Source organism: Equus asinus, chromosome 5, assembly GCF_041296235.1.
Source record: "Equus asinus isolate D_3611 breed Donkey chromosome 5, EquAss-T2T_v2, whole genome shotgun sequence".
NCBI lineage: Eukaryota > Metazoa > Chordata > Mammalia > Perissodactyla > Equidae > Equus > Equus asinus.
The window spans coordinates 108,258,811-108,275,414 of record NC_091794.1 but is presented as its reverse complement, the minus strand read 5'-3'; the positions used below and the strand labels follow the sequence as shown (position 1 = coordinate 108,275,414).

Below are 16,604 nucleotides of genomic sequence, written 5' to 3'. Positions count from 1 at the left end.
ATCAAGCTGGGCTTGGTGTATTTAGTGAATAAATCAGACAAAAAGCAAATTTTCAAACTTTTTAATTCTTTTTCGTATTAATGACGATAAAATGACAGCTTTTTTTCTGAAAGAGAACATCTTCTCTTTGAAGAAATTGTATGGACTTTGCAGAATACTCAGAAACAATTCTGCTTGGAGGTGGTAAATATCATTGTTTTCTCAAGTTGCTATTATAGCATATGTGCCATTCCATTGACTTTCAACCTATATAATATGGCAATAACTTATTACTGGTTTTCAAAATGTTTTCTTCCTACTCAAGAGTTATCAAGAAAGCAAACTAGCATTCATTTTAAAATAAAATTTAAATTTTTTGGTACAACTTAAGATAGCAGGTGAGAACTTACTCTTAGAGAATCAGAAAACTATATTTGGGAATTATTGACCTCTGTATAGGCCCCTATTAGAAAAACAAATCAGACTTCTTCTTGTCATACTGTTGAGATAGAGTGTACATGTCCTGAGAAATGGCTGCCTCTGTTTGGCTAAAACCATCCCCTTACACCCGTTTTGGGGAAACAAATGTTATCACGCAGCGTGCAGCACTGCAAACTGTCTGTGACGCACACAGCGTGCACTGGCTTCAGAAGTTAGACCTTAAAGTCACACTTACATCTACATTCACTTACACACTTACATTCTGAAATTAAGGCAAGCTCTTAATTATTTGTCAGTAAAGAGAAATATTCTTAGAGCTTACAATCTCTTCCCTGATACCCCATCTATACCAGGCAGCCATATTCAGAAACCAAGGCAAACTTTAATATTAAAAAATACAGGCTGGAAGTGATAGTGGACAAATAACTTGCCAATATGACTCTATAACTTTTCCCATGACTTTCTATGACTCTGTAACTATTTCATTTAAATTTGATTACTGCAACATGTTTGATAAATAGAACAAAGTACCTTATTGGTATTGTACCGTATTGCTGTCCCATCTGGGAGCAGTGCCCTGAACATCTTTTAAAGCTACCGGGTGGAAGAAAGTAAGGAATTATGAAAATCAGAAAGACTCCACAATCCATGAGTGAAATCATAGAGTTGTGCAGAAGTATGATTCGGTTCAAGATACCCAATAGTCCGGAGTCTGTGAGGAAAGCATTAGTTCAATCTCTCGGCATCCCAGAAGCTGAGTAAACATGTGTGCAGTTTCCCTAACGTGCATCATGCGGAATTGTAGGGCATTCACAGTGGTCCACCAGGCTAAGAAGAAAGTTATTTGAACAATTAACTTTTTCTAAGATAAGCGTGTTATTGTTACACTTGATTTAATGTAGTAAACTTCGGTTTTGCCATGTTTTTAGAGCACTTGACGTAGAACAAAGTTTCAGGAAGGGTCGTGTCTTCTTCTTTGAAGGTTTTCCCCAGCAATTTACCAGGAGTTTCTTTTGCCATCAGTCCTCAAAAGGGTTTCTGTCTGGGTTTTTTGCTTCAGAAGGAATGGCAGTGCCCTTTCCTCTGGGTGGTTACAGTTTCACGAGATATAGTTGTCACCTGGTGTTGTCTGTTTCTCTTCCAGAGTGAAAGGATTGAAAAAGGCCAAGGAACTTGAAGACACACAGCAGCATCCCTTAGCAATGTGACATTGCTTTCCAGACTGTTTTCATTTCTGTTTTTAGCAGAGACATGCAACAACGACGACACACACGCACGCACATGCGCACACACACACACACACACAATCCCTCTGCAGTTTTGGGGCGATCAGCTGCAGGATTTTAACAGGAATGTTTTGGTCATTGCATTTGCACTTTCATGGACAACTTTTAATTTGATCAGCAAGACATCTTGGAACTCAATCTTCTGTTGGATCATGGGAAAACAAGACACCACGAGGAATCGAAAGAGGCTTCCTCTTCTTAGGAAGAAGCCGTTTTCCTTCTCATATAGGGCTGTATTCAAACATCGTGTGGAACTGTACAAATATTTATACCAAAAATATAGATAAGAAAAGGTGGGGATGCACTAGCCGCAAAAGAGAAGGCTGTTCCTGCGCCTGCCAGTGATTTCCAAGAAGCTGAATCTTTGGATTGATTCTCAGTGGAGGGCTTAGATCATACCTTCTTGGGTCCGTGTGTTCTCATTTCCTTCACTGTTTTTATTTCATTTTGTTTGTTTGTTTTTGTTTTAATCTCTACAGCACACTTAATGCAACTTTTAAAATCTACAGGTTTTTAACGTCTTGTGGAAATTTGCAGAGGGGCGGGTGTGTGGTCAACGGGTAATGCATGGGAGATCATGAGAAACAGCTGACAGAGGTTAAACTTATTTTCCTGTCCCCACCACCTTCCAAGGACCTGCGAGGATAGTAATCATCTTGTCCCTTTTCTCATGTCCAGCACTTTAATTTTTTTGCCTTACTTTCACGTGCAATGAGAATTACTTAGAGAATGGGTAAAGCATGTAGCTTTTTTTAGTAACCTTGGAAACTGTAGTCATTCTAAGGAGTCATAAACTTTGCCTGGACATTTACCACCTAAAAGATCAGTGTGGTGCTGCGTTCTGGCCAGTAAATTCCATATTTTTGGCTATATCTCATCCAAACTGAGCAGTTTCTGTGTGTATATAGAAGGTAGAAATGGAAAGTGAGAAAATATTTGAAAGGGATTATATTAATTGCTAAATATTTTATTCACAAAGGTCAATAACATGGCAAGATAAAATTATTTGTATAGTTTTGTCTGAATGAGCGAGAAAAATGTGGATGTATTGTTTGTATATATTGTATATATTAAAACAAAGAGATATGTGCATGAAATCAAGAAAAAAGAAAAGAACAAAAGCAAAGCATTAGTGGCTATGGTCTGTAAAATGAAACAAAAAAAACTTTATTTCACTATAAGAGTACTTTATTTTAAATGTTCTTTAGAAGAACATTTTGCTAAAGCATGACTAAACTGCAAAAAAAAAAAGAGCTACTGTATTTAGACTTAGGAAAAAAGGCAGAGTAACATTACTTAAAAAAAAGGATATGTTTACATTTAATTTTGGCTACCAGGAGTTTATTTTATTTTATTAAAAAAAATTTTTTTTGCCAATGGTGCCAAGTAATGTGAATGCTAATATTGCTTAAGAAAATTAAGTTAATTTTGCTAAACGGATAATCATAAGATGAATCAGTATATAGCTTAACACCGTCCACTCACTCCAACAAAGAACACTTAGAATGATCAAAACCTGACAAAAGAAATAGTATGAAAAGTAGAAAAAATGTCTCATGTTTTCATATCTCCTGCTGGAAATCAGAAAATGTAATAAAGAATTGCACAAAAAATAACTAAAAATTAAAAAGATGCAAACTGGTCTTGTAGGGATGTCACGGTATATTACTATTTCCACATAATGAGGAGCCAAAGAAATCTGATGCTTTTAAAAATTAAACTACTCATGTTAAATTGAGAGAATAAAGTTCGCATTTGCTGATGCCAGTTTAAAATTCCCAGGTTAAAGTTTCAGAATCAGTTGGTGTAAAGCTGAGATAATTGTTTTTTCTTGGTTCTGGCTGCCAACTGTAAGTTAAAATTCAAGGCTTGTTGTGAAGCCTAAAAATATTCACAAGTACGCTTTTAAACTGGTGTCTTTAGAAGGAAGGTAGATACAAAAAGATTGTGGTAAAACTGGGGTCAGTGCTCTTGGTGCCTTTTCTATAATTGTACTTGTTTTTTAATTACTTCCTTTCACTGCCAACCTCGAATTACTGTACAGTATACGTCTTACCGCTTGTGATCAGCTTTGACAACAGTGACGGCCCCACAGTCAGTAGCCCCCTGTACATGTGTAAACTGAGCTGACTCAATTTTGTTTTTAAATGTGTGGGTTAAGTTGCAGCTGTTGCAGTCCCCCAAACACCTATTATTTGACACAGTTTGGCCTATAGGAGGACACTGAGTAATTTACACACACACAATTGCATTCATAAATGGGAATAGAATGTGAAAGCCAGCTCTTTCAGAATATCCTATATTAATACTGAATTTAGATATGTTTATTCCATTTATTATGGTACAAATAACTGATCTTTCGACAAGAGTAATGACCTCAGTGGATTTGCTTTAACAAACCTCACATTCATTTATTTATTTTTTAATGTTTCACATGCTACATTATTAGCTGAGTAAGTTAGAAAATTCTGGAAGATAAAAACTTGCATAGAATTAGGAGGGTTCTTACGGAGGGGATAGGAAGTAGGTTCAGAATCTACCAGTGTAACCTACCGATACAGGTGTGAATCCTAGGTGAGGTGAGAATGCACTTCCACTCAAACGGAGCATTTCTGACCGCTTTTTCTTGGTTGTGAATCTTAATTTTGAATATAAGATGATAGGTAAGCGCAGCTTTCTTGGATAATCTGAATTCCCAAGTGCCAGGAGTAGGATTTCATTATAAAATTAATAGCTAATCTTATTCTGTCTCCTGAAGACTTAATTGCTACTCTTGTTACCCATTTGAAATCAGCTGTACTGTGTGAACGAAATAAAGACAATAACTCGAACCCCTCTCTGGCTGCACGGTCGCTTATGGCAGTTCCACACAGTAGTTGGCGCCCAATGGGGGGTCCCTGAGACTTGCATGTAAAACTAGTCTAGATGTCTTCTTTTTTGTAAGTTTTATTTTTGTAATTGTGCATGTAAAGCATCATTGAATCAATGGATCTGTTGAAGAACTCAGCTGCTGGAAACCATGCAAAATGTTTTGAATTGCCCTTAAAATATGGAAAATGTTTTCTGAATGCTTTATATTCTTTCTGCTGTAAATTAAAAATGAAGAAAATTTCCCCATACTATGTGTGTGTTTTGCTTTAACTTTACCTGATATTGAAATCCCAGGTGATCAGCACATTTGAACCATATGAAATAATTTCAGGTATTTCCTTCCATCCAGATACAATGGGTCTTTTTTGGTTTTTTTGAGCGAGATTAGCCCTGAGCTAACATCTGCTGTCGATCCTCCTCTTTTTGCTGAGGAAGGCTGGCCCTGAGCTAACATCCATGCCCATCTTCCTCTATGTGAGATGCCTACCACAGCATGGTGTGCCAAGCGGTGCCATGTCTGCACCCGGGATTCGAACTAGCGAACCCCGGGCCACCGAAGTGGAAGGTGCGAACTTAACCGCTGGGCCACCAGCCCACCCCCAGATACAATGTTTTGACACTGAATGTTAAATAGTTTCGGATATGTCCATGAAAGAAAAAAAATCTCTTAGTAGAGCCAGTGTTCCTAGAACACTTGCTTTTCAATTATCTTCTCAGGGACTTCTCAACATGTCAATCATTTGTCTAAGTGCAGTTATTTGAAAGATAAAGACACCAATCTAAATTCACTTTTTCAGTTAAAATCCTCTGAAGTTTTTTAAAAGGTGCTCTCCAGCTGACAGCTGCTATCAGTCTTGCTTTCTGAGTATTCTGTCATCTTTGTCTCATTCCCTTTTACTGCAGACTCTCATCTTGCCTCCCTGGTAGTTCCTCTTCCATCTAATCTTTCTCAGTGTTACTGCCCCACAAATTTTGCATAATGGATCTCCCAACTTTCTAGAGCCACTGCATTTAAATAACAATTTCCTCTCTTGTTTATCTTTGCTCTTTATCCAATCTTACTTCCACTATGTCCCAACCTACACCCTCTGGTTGGTCTGTGCAAACCAAGTCTATTTCCACTCATGTCTTTGTCCATCCCTTGCCTGGAAAGTGTTCTTTAGCTGCTTACCCAACTCAAATCCGACCTCTTCTGTGGCACTCGCTCGTTTATTCTCATACACGCTAACATCTCCCTTTTCAAATTACTCCACTTAGAGTTGGAGAAGACAGTTCAGTATTTATTTTATTTTTCATTTCTCATCTAATCTGCCAGTCAACCTATTAGCGTTTGTTAGTATTTTGTTTGTTAAGGTAGGATTTGTCTATGTTGGTAGGACTACTTTCGGTAACAAATATGTTGTAAAGTCAATCACTGCATTCACATTTGTGCCTCCGCCTCCATCCAACGAAAAGCTGAGGACCTGCTCTGTGCTAGGGCCCAGGAATACAAAAATGTAGAAACGACAGTCCCTGATGTAAACCTATAAACAGATTATAATATGGTCTGTGCAATGACAAACATCTGTTGTCACAAATAAGTGCAAGAAGAGAGGGAATCTAACCCAATCCATGCCTGTGATAAATACCCCAAACGGACTTATCTCAATTTAAACAGTTTCTTGGAAACACGTGGTCTCCAGGACCACCAGGTAAATGAGGGACACAGGCTGTCTCCAATATTGTCACGGCCACAAAAATGGCCCAAGGGCCCAGAATACCGTTTAACGCCCCGACCCTTATTTGCCTACACAGTCCCCTTCTGGAGCCTAAGGCATCACGTGCCCTCTGGTCCGCACCGGCGGCGGTGAGGAGGGCCAGCCGGCGCTCACCGACCGGCCCCCAGCGCGGCCGCAGTCCGCTCCAGCGTCGCAACCCCCTCTCCCGCGGCCACGCCCGCCCCCTCACGACGCACTCCGGCCTAGTCCCGCCAGGCCCCGCCCCTTCCGGCGCGCCCCCGCCCATCCGTCGGCCCCGCCTGGTGACGTCATCGCCCCGGCGCCGCTGCCGCCGCCCCGCTCAGGTCTCCGGCCTCCGGTGCCGCTGCGCCACTCAGTAGACCCTCGCCCGCAGCCGCCGCCGCCAAAATGTGAGTGACACGACGCGAGGCGGCCTCGGGCCCCGGGGACGGCGGCCCACGGCTGGCACCCCTGCCTGGCCGGGTCCCACCGCCCGCCGCTTGGAGGCGGGCCGAGACTGCGGGGGCTCCCGAGGCCTGGGGTGGGCGGCGGCCCCGGGGGTGCGGGCTACAGATGGGCCCGGCCGGCCCCGAGGCACAGCCGACCGCCCCGAAGGGCCCCGCGGCCTTCGGACGACGCGGAAGGGACGAGGGCGGGGCGGCGGGGACTTCCCGGGGGTGGGGAGCGCCCCCCACCCCGCCCCTGTTCCGCCCCACCTCTTTCCCTTCCCCTTCTCCTCCTTCCCCTCAAGATCCCTGAGAGGAGTGGTGGCGCTGCCTCGGTCTTGGAGCGCCTGCTCGCTGCCTGATGCTGGGCTGGGCTCCGGAAGTTGCAGGGGAAGGACCTTGGCCCTGCCTTGAGGCACCTGTGGTCAGAGTGGACTCAGGAGCATAGCGTAGCTGTGGGCCCTCTCTCTCTTTTGAAGCAGAAGCACTCTTTTAGTGGCTCTTGAAAACGTGGAGTTTCCCATTGTGACATCCAGAGAATGCTGTCAAGAATCACAAGGACCCTCTGTCACCCTTCCAGCCTGCTCACTGCTCACCTACAGAGGAGAAAGGAATGGGTGCTTTCCCCGGGTTCCTTCTAGGAACTCGGGACACCATTCGAGCGTGTTCTCACTGAGGCTGCTGTGCCAGTAGCGCACAGGGGTTAAGATCTAGATCTGTGGAATTACGCAGCACTTGGTCTAAACACAGGCTCCACTGTGGCCAGCGTGTTGACTTTCTACACCTCACTTTACTTGTCTATAAAAAGGGGTTAATAGTAGTATCTTCCTCAAAAACTTACTAGGATTAAATGAGGAAACGCTTGAAGAAAATGCACCAGTACATGGTCCTTTGCTATAATCTATCAGACAGTAAACTGAGGGCAGGGTTGGGATCTGCTGCGTCCCTGGTCTTTGACACATGATAGGTATAAAATAACTGTTGAATAAAATGAATTAGTGGCTGTTGTATGCAAGACACATGCTAGGCGCCATCTTGGATACAAGGAAGAGACCTCTAAGACACAGGAGTCTGATCTGTTAGGGAAGGTAAGACATTACATATATATCTGAAAAATCAAAGCGTTGCCAACTGAGTAATGCAAGCAATAAGGACTTCACAGCCAGAGTGGTCAAGAAAGCTCTGCCTGTAGAGAAATAAAGCATTTGATGAGGATTTTAAAAGAGGAGCTCCTTTTAAGAGCGGCAGCATTGCTTCATCTCGCCTTTCCCACCCCTCCACTCCCCATCCCCTAACCTGGAGTTCCTAACCTTGTTTCTGTAAATGAATCTATTTCTCCATACTGGAAAAAGGGCATTCTATAATTGTTCATAACTGTGAAAACCATTCTGGCCACAGTGAAAAGATCAGAAGAGTACTGAGTGCATTTAAGTAGATGTATGCCTTAAAACAAGTAATAAAACAGTTGGGAAGTAGCGTTTCCCTATCTTAGCATCAGGGGCTTCAGTGGCACAAAGCGGATCTTATTCAGCCTTCACTTCAGCCCTCGTCGCTTTTAACACGTGGGAGAATCTTGGAAATTATAGAGGAATTAGAAGAAATGTCATTAGAACCTTCGTTCATACTGCAGGAAAGATTTTCTCCTTTAGTTCTGAAATGCCTAACACTGAGGGTCGTGGAATAACATCTTCATACTTAGAGAAACGTACTTGGAATCGTAATTTCCTCGTGCCTCTGCATGTTTCAGGTCTACAGCTGCGCCTGCAGGTGCAAGCTCTGCCTCTGGCAGTAGTCGAAGACTTCAGCAGACACAGAATCAAGTGGATGAGGTATTTCTCTGAAATGGTGAAAACATGAATTTTTAACCAACATGGGAACACTCTGGAAATTATTCTGTTTTGAAAAAGTATCATAAAAGTGTGAATATAAAGTAAATTTTGACTGTATCATAAATGTGACAAAAACTCGCCCCCTATTCTTCTGAAAGCCCTGGTCTAAGCTTCTGAGATGTCAGATTCTCCTGGTTTCATGCTTGCTTTCCTGTGACTGAATCACATAACTAAAACACAAACGCCCCTCCCAGAGAACATCCCCTCAAGAACCACTCCATAATACGTATTTTGCCTCAACAAAAAAAAAAGGAAAAGGAACCACTTTGTAAAATAGGGTAATAGAATTTTAAGGATTAGGTCTATAAATTGCTCAAGCCAGGACCAGTCCTTCTGACCAGACTTTTCATCAGAATGCTGTTCCAGTAGCCTGACTTACTGTTACCCAGCCCGAGCAGGCCTCTGCAGAATTCACCGTCACTTGTTGCCCATTGACATACAGAAGGCAGATGCTGGCAAACTGCTCTAGCCCCACAGATCTATGTTTGTGGAATTCTTGAGTTAGAGGACCTTCACAGCATCTTTTGTTCTGCCCGAGGTATGCAGACCCACAACAGAAGATTGTTTGAGAAATTCAGACTAGCATTTCCATAGTCCTAAAAGCTGTCAGTGTCCAACAAGGATATCTTGGTCTTTCTGCATTTAGCTACCTTAAAAAGCTGAGAGAAACTTAATGTTAGATTCCATTTTTTAAATCATATGGTAATATTTTGGTCTGATGGTTTTGTTACAAAGTTAATTCTGAAAATTTTATATGTTCATGCTAAGAAACTCATTCGAATTCCATCCTGCATGAAACTTTTGTTTACTTATGAAATCAAATTGGGTCCTTTTTCTTAGCCAAAGGAATTCTAAAGAGAGTTTTTTTAAGTTGAGGTGAAATTCACAACATAAAATTAACCATTTTTAAGTGTACAATTCAGTGGTATTTGGTATATTCACAATATTGTGCAACCATTACTTCTGTGTAGTTTCACAATTTTTTCATCACCCCAGAAGAACACCCTATAAGCAGTTGGTAATCACTCCGCATTCCCCCTGTCTTCCATCCCCTGGTAACCTCTAATTAGCTTTCTGTATCCATAGATTTGCCGGTTCTGGATATATAATATAAAAGAGATCATACAATCTGTGGCCTTTTGTGTCTGGCTTCTTTCACTTAGCATGATGTTTTCAGTGTTCATCCAAGTTGTAGCATCTATCGGTGCCTCGTTCCTTTTATGGCTGAGTAGTATTCCACTGCATGTGTAGGCTTTTGATTTGTTTATCCATTCATCTGTTGATGGATTTTTTTAGTCGTTTCCACCTTTTGGCGTTTATGAATAATGCTGCTATAAATATTTGCGTACAAGTTTCTGTGTGGACGTATGTTTTCATTTCTCTTGGGTATGTATCTAGTAGAATTGCTGGGTTATATGGTAACTCTGTGTTTAACTTTTTGAGGAACCTCCATACTTTTCCCTAGTGGCTGCACCATTTTATTTTCCCCACTAGCAGTGTTCAAGTTTCCTGTTTCTATCACCAACACTTGTTATTTTCCGTTGTTTTAATTATAGCCATCCTAGTGGGTATGAAGTAGTATCTCTGATTGTGGTTTTGATTTGCATTTCCTTAATGACCAGTGATGTTAAGTATCTTTTCAGTGCTTGTTGGCCATTTGTATATATCCTTTGTAGAAATGTCCGTTTAAGTCCCTTGCCCGTTTTTTAATTGGGTAGTTTCTCTTTTTGTTGTTGAGTGGTAAGAGTTCTTTATATATTCTGGATATTAAATCCTTTACAGATACATGATTTGCAAATATTTTCTTCCATTCTATGAATTTTCTTTTCGTATCCTTGATAATGTCTTTTGATGCACAAAAGGTTTTAATTTTTATAAAGTCCAATTTATCTATTTTCCTTGTTGCTCTTGCTTTTGGTGTCAAATCCATTGATCCATTTTGAGTAATTTTTGTATATGGGGTGAGATAGGGATCCAGCTGCATTCTTTTGTATGTGGCTATCCACTTGTCCCGGCGCCATTTGTTGAAGAGACTGTTCTTTCCCCCATTGAATAGTCTTGGCACCCTTGTCAAATCAATTTGTGTTGTTTGGGTTGATTTCTGGACTCTCAATTCTATTCCATTGGTCTATATGTTTATCCTTATGCCAGAACCACACTATGATTATTGTAGCTTTGTAGTAAGTTTTGAAATTGGAAAGTGTGAGTCTTCCAATTTTGTTTTTCTTTTTCAGTATTGTTTTGGCTATTTGGGGTCCCTTGCAATTCCTTAAAAATTTGAGGATTGGCTTTTCCACTTCTGTAAATAAATTTTAAAAAAAGGCCATTGGAATTTTGATAGAGATTGTGTTGAATCTGTACATATGTACATCACTTTGGGGGGGTAGCACCATCTTAACAATATTGTCTTCCAGTCTATGTACATTGGATGTCTTCCTATTTAATTAGGGGTTTAATTTCAGCAGTTTTAATAGTTTTTAGTGTGCAAGTCTTTTACCTCCTTGGTTCAATTTATCCCTACGTATTTTATTCTTTTGGATGCTATTGTATATGGAATTGTTTTCTTAATTTTCTTTTCTTTGCTAGTATAGGAAACACATTGATTTATGGATGTTGATCTTGGACTCTGAAACTCTACTGAATTTGTTTATTAACTCAAGTAGGTTTTTTGTGTGAATTCTTTGGGATTTTCTATGTATGATATCATCTGCAAATAGTGATCATTTTACTTCTTCCTTTCCAATTTGAATTCCTTTTATTTCTTTTTCTTGCCAAATTGCTCTGGCCAGAACTTCCAGAAGAGTGTTGAGCAGCAGTAGAAAGTGGGCATCCTTGTTTCTGATCTGAGGGGAAAAGCTTTTTGTCTTTCACAAAAACATCCATGTCTTGAGCATGGTTGTTAATGCCCTTTATCATGTTAAGGAAGTTCCCTTCTGTTCCTGGTTTGCTGAGTGTTTTCATCATGAAAGGGTGAGCCCCCCTTTTTTTTAAATTAAAGTTTGGCTCAAAGTAATAAAGTGATGAGCTGAAAAAAATGTGCCAGTGAATTTTATTGAGAACTTTTGTTCTTCCTTTCCTTTATGAGTAACTTGGTGTGATCATATTCATTCAGGTGGTGGACATCATGAGAGTCAACGTGGATAAGGTACTGGAAAGAGATCAGAAGCTCTCTGAGTTAGATGACCGTGCAGATGCACTGCAGGCAGGAGCTTCCCAATTTGAAACAAGTGCTGCCAAGTTGAAGAGAAAATATTGGTGGAAGAACTGCAAGGTAATTCTCTTGCCTGGTCTTTACATTAAGTCACCTCTGTATTCTCAGAGGGTCAGCAAAGGCAACCAATACTGGACCATTTGATGCATCTTGGAGGTGAGCTTGAGCTCCCACACATGGAAATTTGGATTGACTCCGAATCTAAAACACTGGCTGCACATCCTGTTGCTATCCTACAACTAGGAATTCTCCATGATCTGTGGCTGGCCTTAAGAAACACATAGAACAGGAGCATCCAAAACCAACCACAGACATAAGCCCTCCAACCCTCCACCCCAGCGAAGCCCTGAATACAGATTGACAGGAAAGGCCTGGAACAGGTCAGTTGTGTGTGGTTCTGTGAATGGCTCCAACGTCCAAAGAAAGAGCTGCTCGAAAGCCACAGTGTGCTCCACAGAAGAGCAGAAAGCAGCTACACAAGGAGCATGGCCCAAAGCAGATTTTATACAGCTACCAGAGAGATGTGCTGCAATCAGATCCCAAATATATCCCGCCTCTTCCTGGAGTAGAAGTGACACTTCCTGGATACACGGGATGAGCTCAGTAGCCCGCCCTTCTGTGGAAAACTTGTGTACACAAACATATGCCTATCTAGAGACCACAAATCATTTGAACATCTTATAAAAAGCAGATAAGTAACCTTCAGGCCCTAGTTGAGAACATTACATTTAGGCTTTAAAAATTAGGCATTATTTCAGATTGTAGTGCACCTTAATTTCTCTTTTAGTGACTAGAATGGTAATAGATGATACTCTTCAGTAAGGACATTAATCTATTTTCAGAATGTAAAATGGACATATGTTTCGTTACAGATGTGGGCAATAGGGATTAGCGTCGTGGTCATCATCATCATCATCATCATCGGTGAGTTCTTCTGTCTAACTGGGGGAGATGTCTCTGTTCACAGTTGATTTCATGTACAAGAACTCAGAATAAAATTTCCCTTAGAAATATTAGTTTATTCCAAAGATTTTTGTTTTCTTTAGTAAATGTTTTAAGTACTTGAGTGTTATATGATTAAAGTCTGAGCTTTTTGATATAAACATGGAACCTCTGAAGTTAGAGAAAAATGTATTCATTTCCACTGACCTGTTAGTTTTCTCTCTGAATATATTTTCATCAGATACTTCCTTTTATGTGGAAGAGTACAGTCTGGTGATTAAAAGCATGGATTCACCCTAGCTCCACCACCATCCAGCTCTGTGCCTTGTGCAAGTAATTTATTAGCTCTGAGCCTCAGTTTCCTCATTTGTAAAATGGGGATAATAGTAGTGCCTACCTCATATGTTCGTTATAGGATGAAACTGGTTAATATGCAAAAAGTGCTTAAGATGGTACCTGGCATATACTGATAAGTTATATAAATGAATAAATACACAAACAACACACAACTATGGTTACTGTTATTCTTACTACCACTACTCTATGCAATATCGGAACAACCCATTGCCATTTTTAGCCCAGTACATGGGGACTATTTAAAGAAACGTCTTCAGCCCTTTCCCTTGACAGTCTCCTCTAGCCCTCTACAAAATGTAGAGAAGCCACTAGGAGGAAATTGGCCAGATTGAATTTCTGTTCACATTTAGACTGCAGCACAGGAGTTGATTCTGGGTTTGCACTGAAAGACTAAACTGCTCTTTTCCCTGCTTCTTTGCATCTCCCCTGCTTTCATCAGTGTGGAGCTTTTCTTAATGAAGAACCAATGGAACGCCAGCCCGCTGTTCAAGAACCCTCTTCAAGACTTTTCACTTAGAACCTGCCACATTATCAAGCTTACCTACTGTTATATCTAAAATGATTATTTTCTGTTAGTTACTGTAAAGTTTGGTTTCTAGGAAATGTGCCTTTGTTTTTTAATATGCACTCCAAACCAGAAGTGTAGTCAGCCCAGCTCGCATTTTGCACAGTGCCTTTACAGATTTACATATGGGCTGATGAAGAGGACTTCTTAAGTTCCAGAGTGTAATAGCCTAGAAGTAATGTTGTCTGATTAATTGCCATTAATTCCAGTTAAGGGAATTTGTTCTAAGTTAGCTGTCCTTGTCATATGACGTTATTTTCATGTGACATTATCTTCATATGACGTTATCTTCATATAAACCTTTGGCTAATCAGATTTCCAATTTGTGCCTTCTAGAAAGAACACTACTGCCTAACACAATTCTGTGACAATATCCGGTTGTGCCTTATTTTGCTATTTTTCTGATTCCCTATAAGAGAAACCTCTACTGTTTATAAGCACTACTGACTCTTTCGCTGTATTTAAAATAAGATGCTGGTAAAGAGTTTTTGCTCTTACATTAGATATGAAGATGTTCACTTTCTTGTTATGTATCACTTGCTAAAAATATGATTTTTAATCAGAAATAATAACCTCTTTAAAACATTTTTATAGAACTATGGCTGTGACCAAAGTTTCTATTTTGCCAAAAAGTTAAATCCCAGTAAAATGTCCTTAAGTTTGTTCCTGACAGACAGATTTAGAAAAGTGACAAATGGAGCTCAAAGCGCCCTTCAGAATTCAAACTGTAACATCGGGTGTGAACCTTCTCCGTCCTGACAGACCTTTCTTGCCTTTGAAATGCTGTCGGTGGTGCGACTCCACTTCCTAGTCAGCATCTTTCCCAGGGGTTTGAGAAGGTTTGGGCCAGACTCTGACCATCTCCCACCTCCAGACAGTGTTACCCAGCAGTTTGCAGATGGATCAGCGGTGGACGCCAGTATGTTTCTAATAATTACGCGAGCAACAATTCTGTAGCCTTCAAGTGAGACCTTCTGTGAACTGGTCTTTATCTGACCCAGTCCCGTAGACTACAGCTTTTGGAGTGTGTTTCCAGTTTTTATCCACATTCTACTTTCTGAACCTGTTTTCTGAGCGACACTTTCCCTCAGGCATTGGTCGGGGTGGACGACTGTTCACAGAGGATGGCTCACCACGCCACTCCTCGCTGTCACAGACGGTCTGCACAAGACGCTGCTTTGGGAATAGCCGTTGTCCTGATTCTGAGAGACTTGCTGGGCACATGAGCCTTTGACCAGCAGGGCATGTGGCTTAAGGATGGGAGTTGAGGTAGGAATGCAAACAGGCGAGGAGGCACTGCGGGAGAAACAGGTTTACCACCCCGTGGCCCCTTGTTACTGGAATATTCTAAAATTCCTGTTCACATGCTAGTATGTGACTTACAAAGCAACAGCAGTTGAGGTGCACCAGGACACGGGTTCCATTTCTTTAACAGCTGTTCCCCTGATGCCCCTGAGAGGATGTAATGTCGAAACGCCTTGCAGCATGCTCAGTTATGAGAAGAAAACAGACGGTAGCCCACCCTCAGCTCAGGGTCTCTGGCCGGGTCTGACTCTGAAACCTTGGTGCTCTCTCCTTGGCCTCGATGCTCAGTCCCATGTAACCCACTGGCTCCTGCATTAACCCAGGAATACCTCGCTTGTATCTGTGTATTTAGCTGGGAACTTGCCCCTATAATGAACTGAATAAAGTGTTTATAAACATAACTCTGGTACCCATGTTGCTTGTGGAGGAAAAGCTGCGCCTGGTCCAAGTCCTGAAATGGCTGCTCCCCCCACCTCTCCCGTAGAAGCCCCCAGACTCCACCTTGTCTTCTTTCTCACTGTCCCCTCCCTAGAGCTCTGGTTTCCAGTACCCAGAATTTCCCCACAGCCTCGTCAACAGTAGCAAACCACTCCCCTCTGAAAAGTGCTCTTCGGTATAGGAGATGAGTGGAGAGTTGGTTTTCTCATGATTACCAAAATGTTAAGGATTGGAAATATGTGGGCTTTCCAAAGTGCCATGCAGAGCCAGCCCTGTGTGTGGGAGAATAGATGGCTGCTGCCTACATGGGACGTGAGGAAGATAATTTGGATGGGTAGGGGACATCTCCAGACACACAGCTCCTGTTTTGATTCCGCCTATCTTCCCCCGTAAATACACTTCACTCTTGCTCCGCAGCCCCTAGTGGACAGCAATAGGGTAGAAGTAGACTTTTGCATGCAGTCAAACGCCGGTTTTCCTATGAAATCCTACTGGGAGGGAGGAGTTGCACGTGTTTCCACTGCCTTGGCTAGGTCCCTGCTGTTGTCTGACATGCTATTGTGTTTTGGAAAAGCACTAACTGTAGAACTGTGCCTTTTGTTTGGCACCTTTATATAATGAAATCTCTATGAACTTTCAGTGCCATTTTCAAAATTTTTAAGGAAAATCTACCATAATTGGGCTCCCCTTTCTCTGCCTCCCCCCTCAAATGTCAGGGTTCCTTAGGGCTGGGTCCTGAGCCAGCTTCTCTTTCCATTCTGCATACTCTCCCTGGGCAATCTTAGCTATTCCCGTGAAATCTCCACTCATTAATCTACTGATGATTCCTGGCCTGTTGGACATGGGCCTCTCAAACTCAACATTTACCACACAGAATTAAGCATTCGCCTGCCTCTTGCTTCTCTTCCCATCATTAATGGTGTCCACTCCAGAGAATGGACCCACCCGGGGTCCATGCTAGACAAGTCCACTGGACTTGCTGATAATTTTGCTCACCATATATATCACTCAGGATTTGCTGGGGCTATGCTATGTAGCAAACTTCCCCCAAATCTCAACAGCTTAAAGTTTTGTCCTTGCTCGTGCTACATGTCCAAGGCCAGTCAGCAGGAAGGCTCCAGCATCAGTCCCTCAGGGAGGGACTTGTGTAAGCGTT

The 16,604-nt window shown here is 41.6% G+C and overlaps 2 protein-coding genes across 33 annotated transcripts in view; both read left to right on the top strand.

Annotated features, from left to right (window-relative positions):
• CAMTA1 (calmodulin binding transcription activator 1) overlaps window positions 1-4,825 on the top strand; it is an 854,855-nt gene extending 850,030 nt beyond the window's left edge. For all 32 annotated transcript variants that reach the window (XM_044769588.2, XM_070511183.1, XM_044769593.2 and 29 more), the window contains one exon: window positions 1,565-4,825. In XM_044769588.2, coding sequence (XP_044625523.1) covers window positions 1,565-1,628 — 64 coding nt within the window. In that variant the 3' untranslated portion in view covers window positions 1,629-4,825. The remainder of the gene's footprint in view (window positions 1-1,564) is intronic.
• A 1,588-nt stretch (window positions 4,826-6,413) lies between these two features.
• Window positions 6,414-15,411, top strand: VAMP3 (vesicle associated membrane protein 3). Its single transcript, XM_070511208.1, has 5 exons — window positions 6,414-6,705; window positions 8,489-8,570; window positions 11,743-11,901; window positions 12,714-12,765; window positions 13,580-15,411. Coding segments are annotated over exons 1-5 (312 nt in total). The 5' UTR covers window positions 6,414-6,703; the 3' UTR covers window positions 13,597-15,411.
• The last annotated feature ends 1,193 nt before the right edge of the window (window positions 15,412-16,604 follow it).

What these genes read in the sequence shown, in the direction of transcription:
- VAMP3 (XM_070511208.1), top strand. An exon ending in CACAGAATCAAGTGGATGAG is followed by an intron (nt 8,571 to 11,742) that starts GTATTTCTCTGA and finishes ATATTCATTCAG; the next exon opens with GTGGTGGACATCATGAGAGT. An exon ending in ATTGGTGGAAGAACTGCAAG is followed by an intron (nt 11,902 to 12,713) that starts GTAATTCTCTTG and finishes GTTTCGTTACAG; the next exon opens with ATGTGGGCAATAGGGATTAG.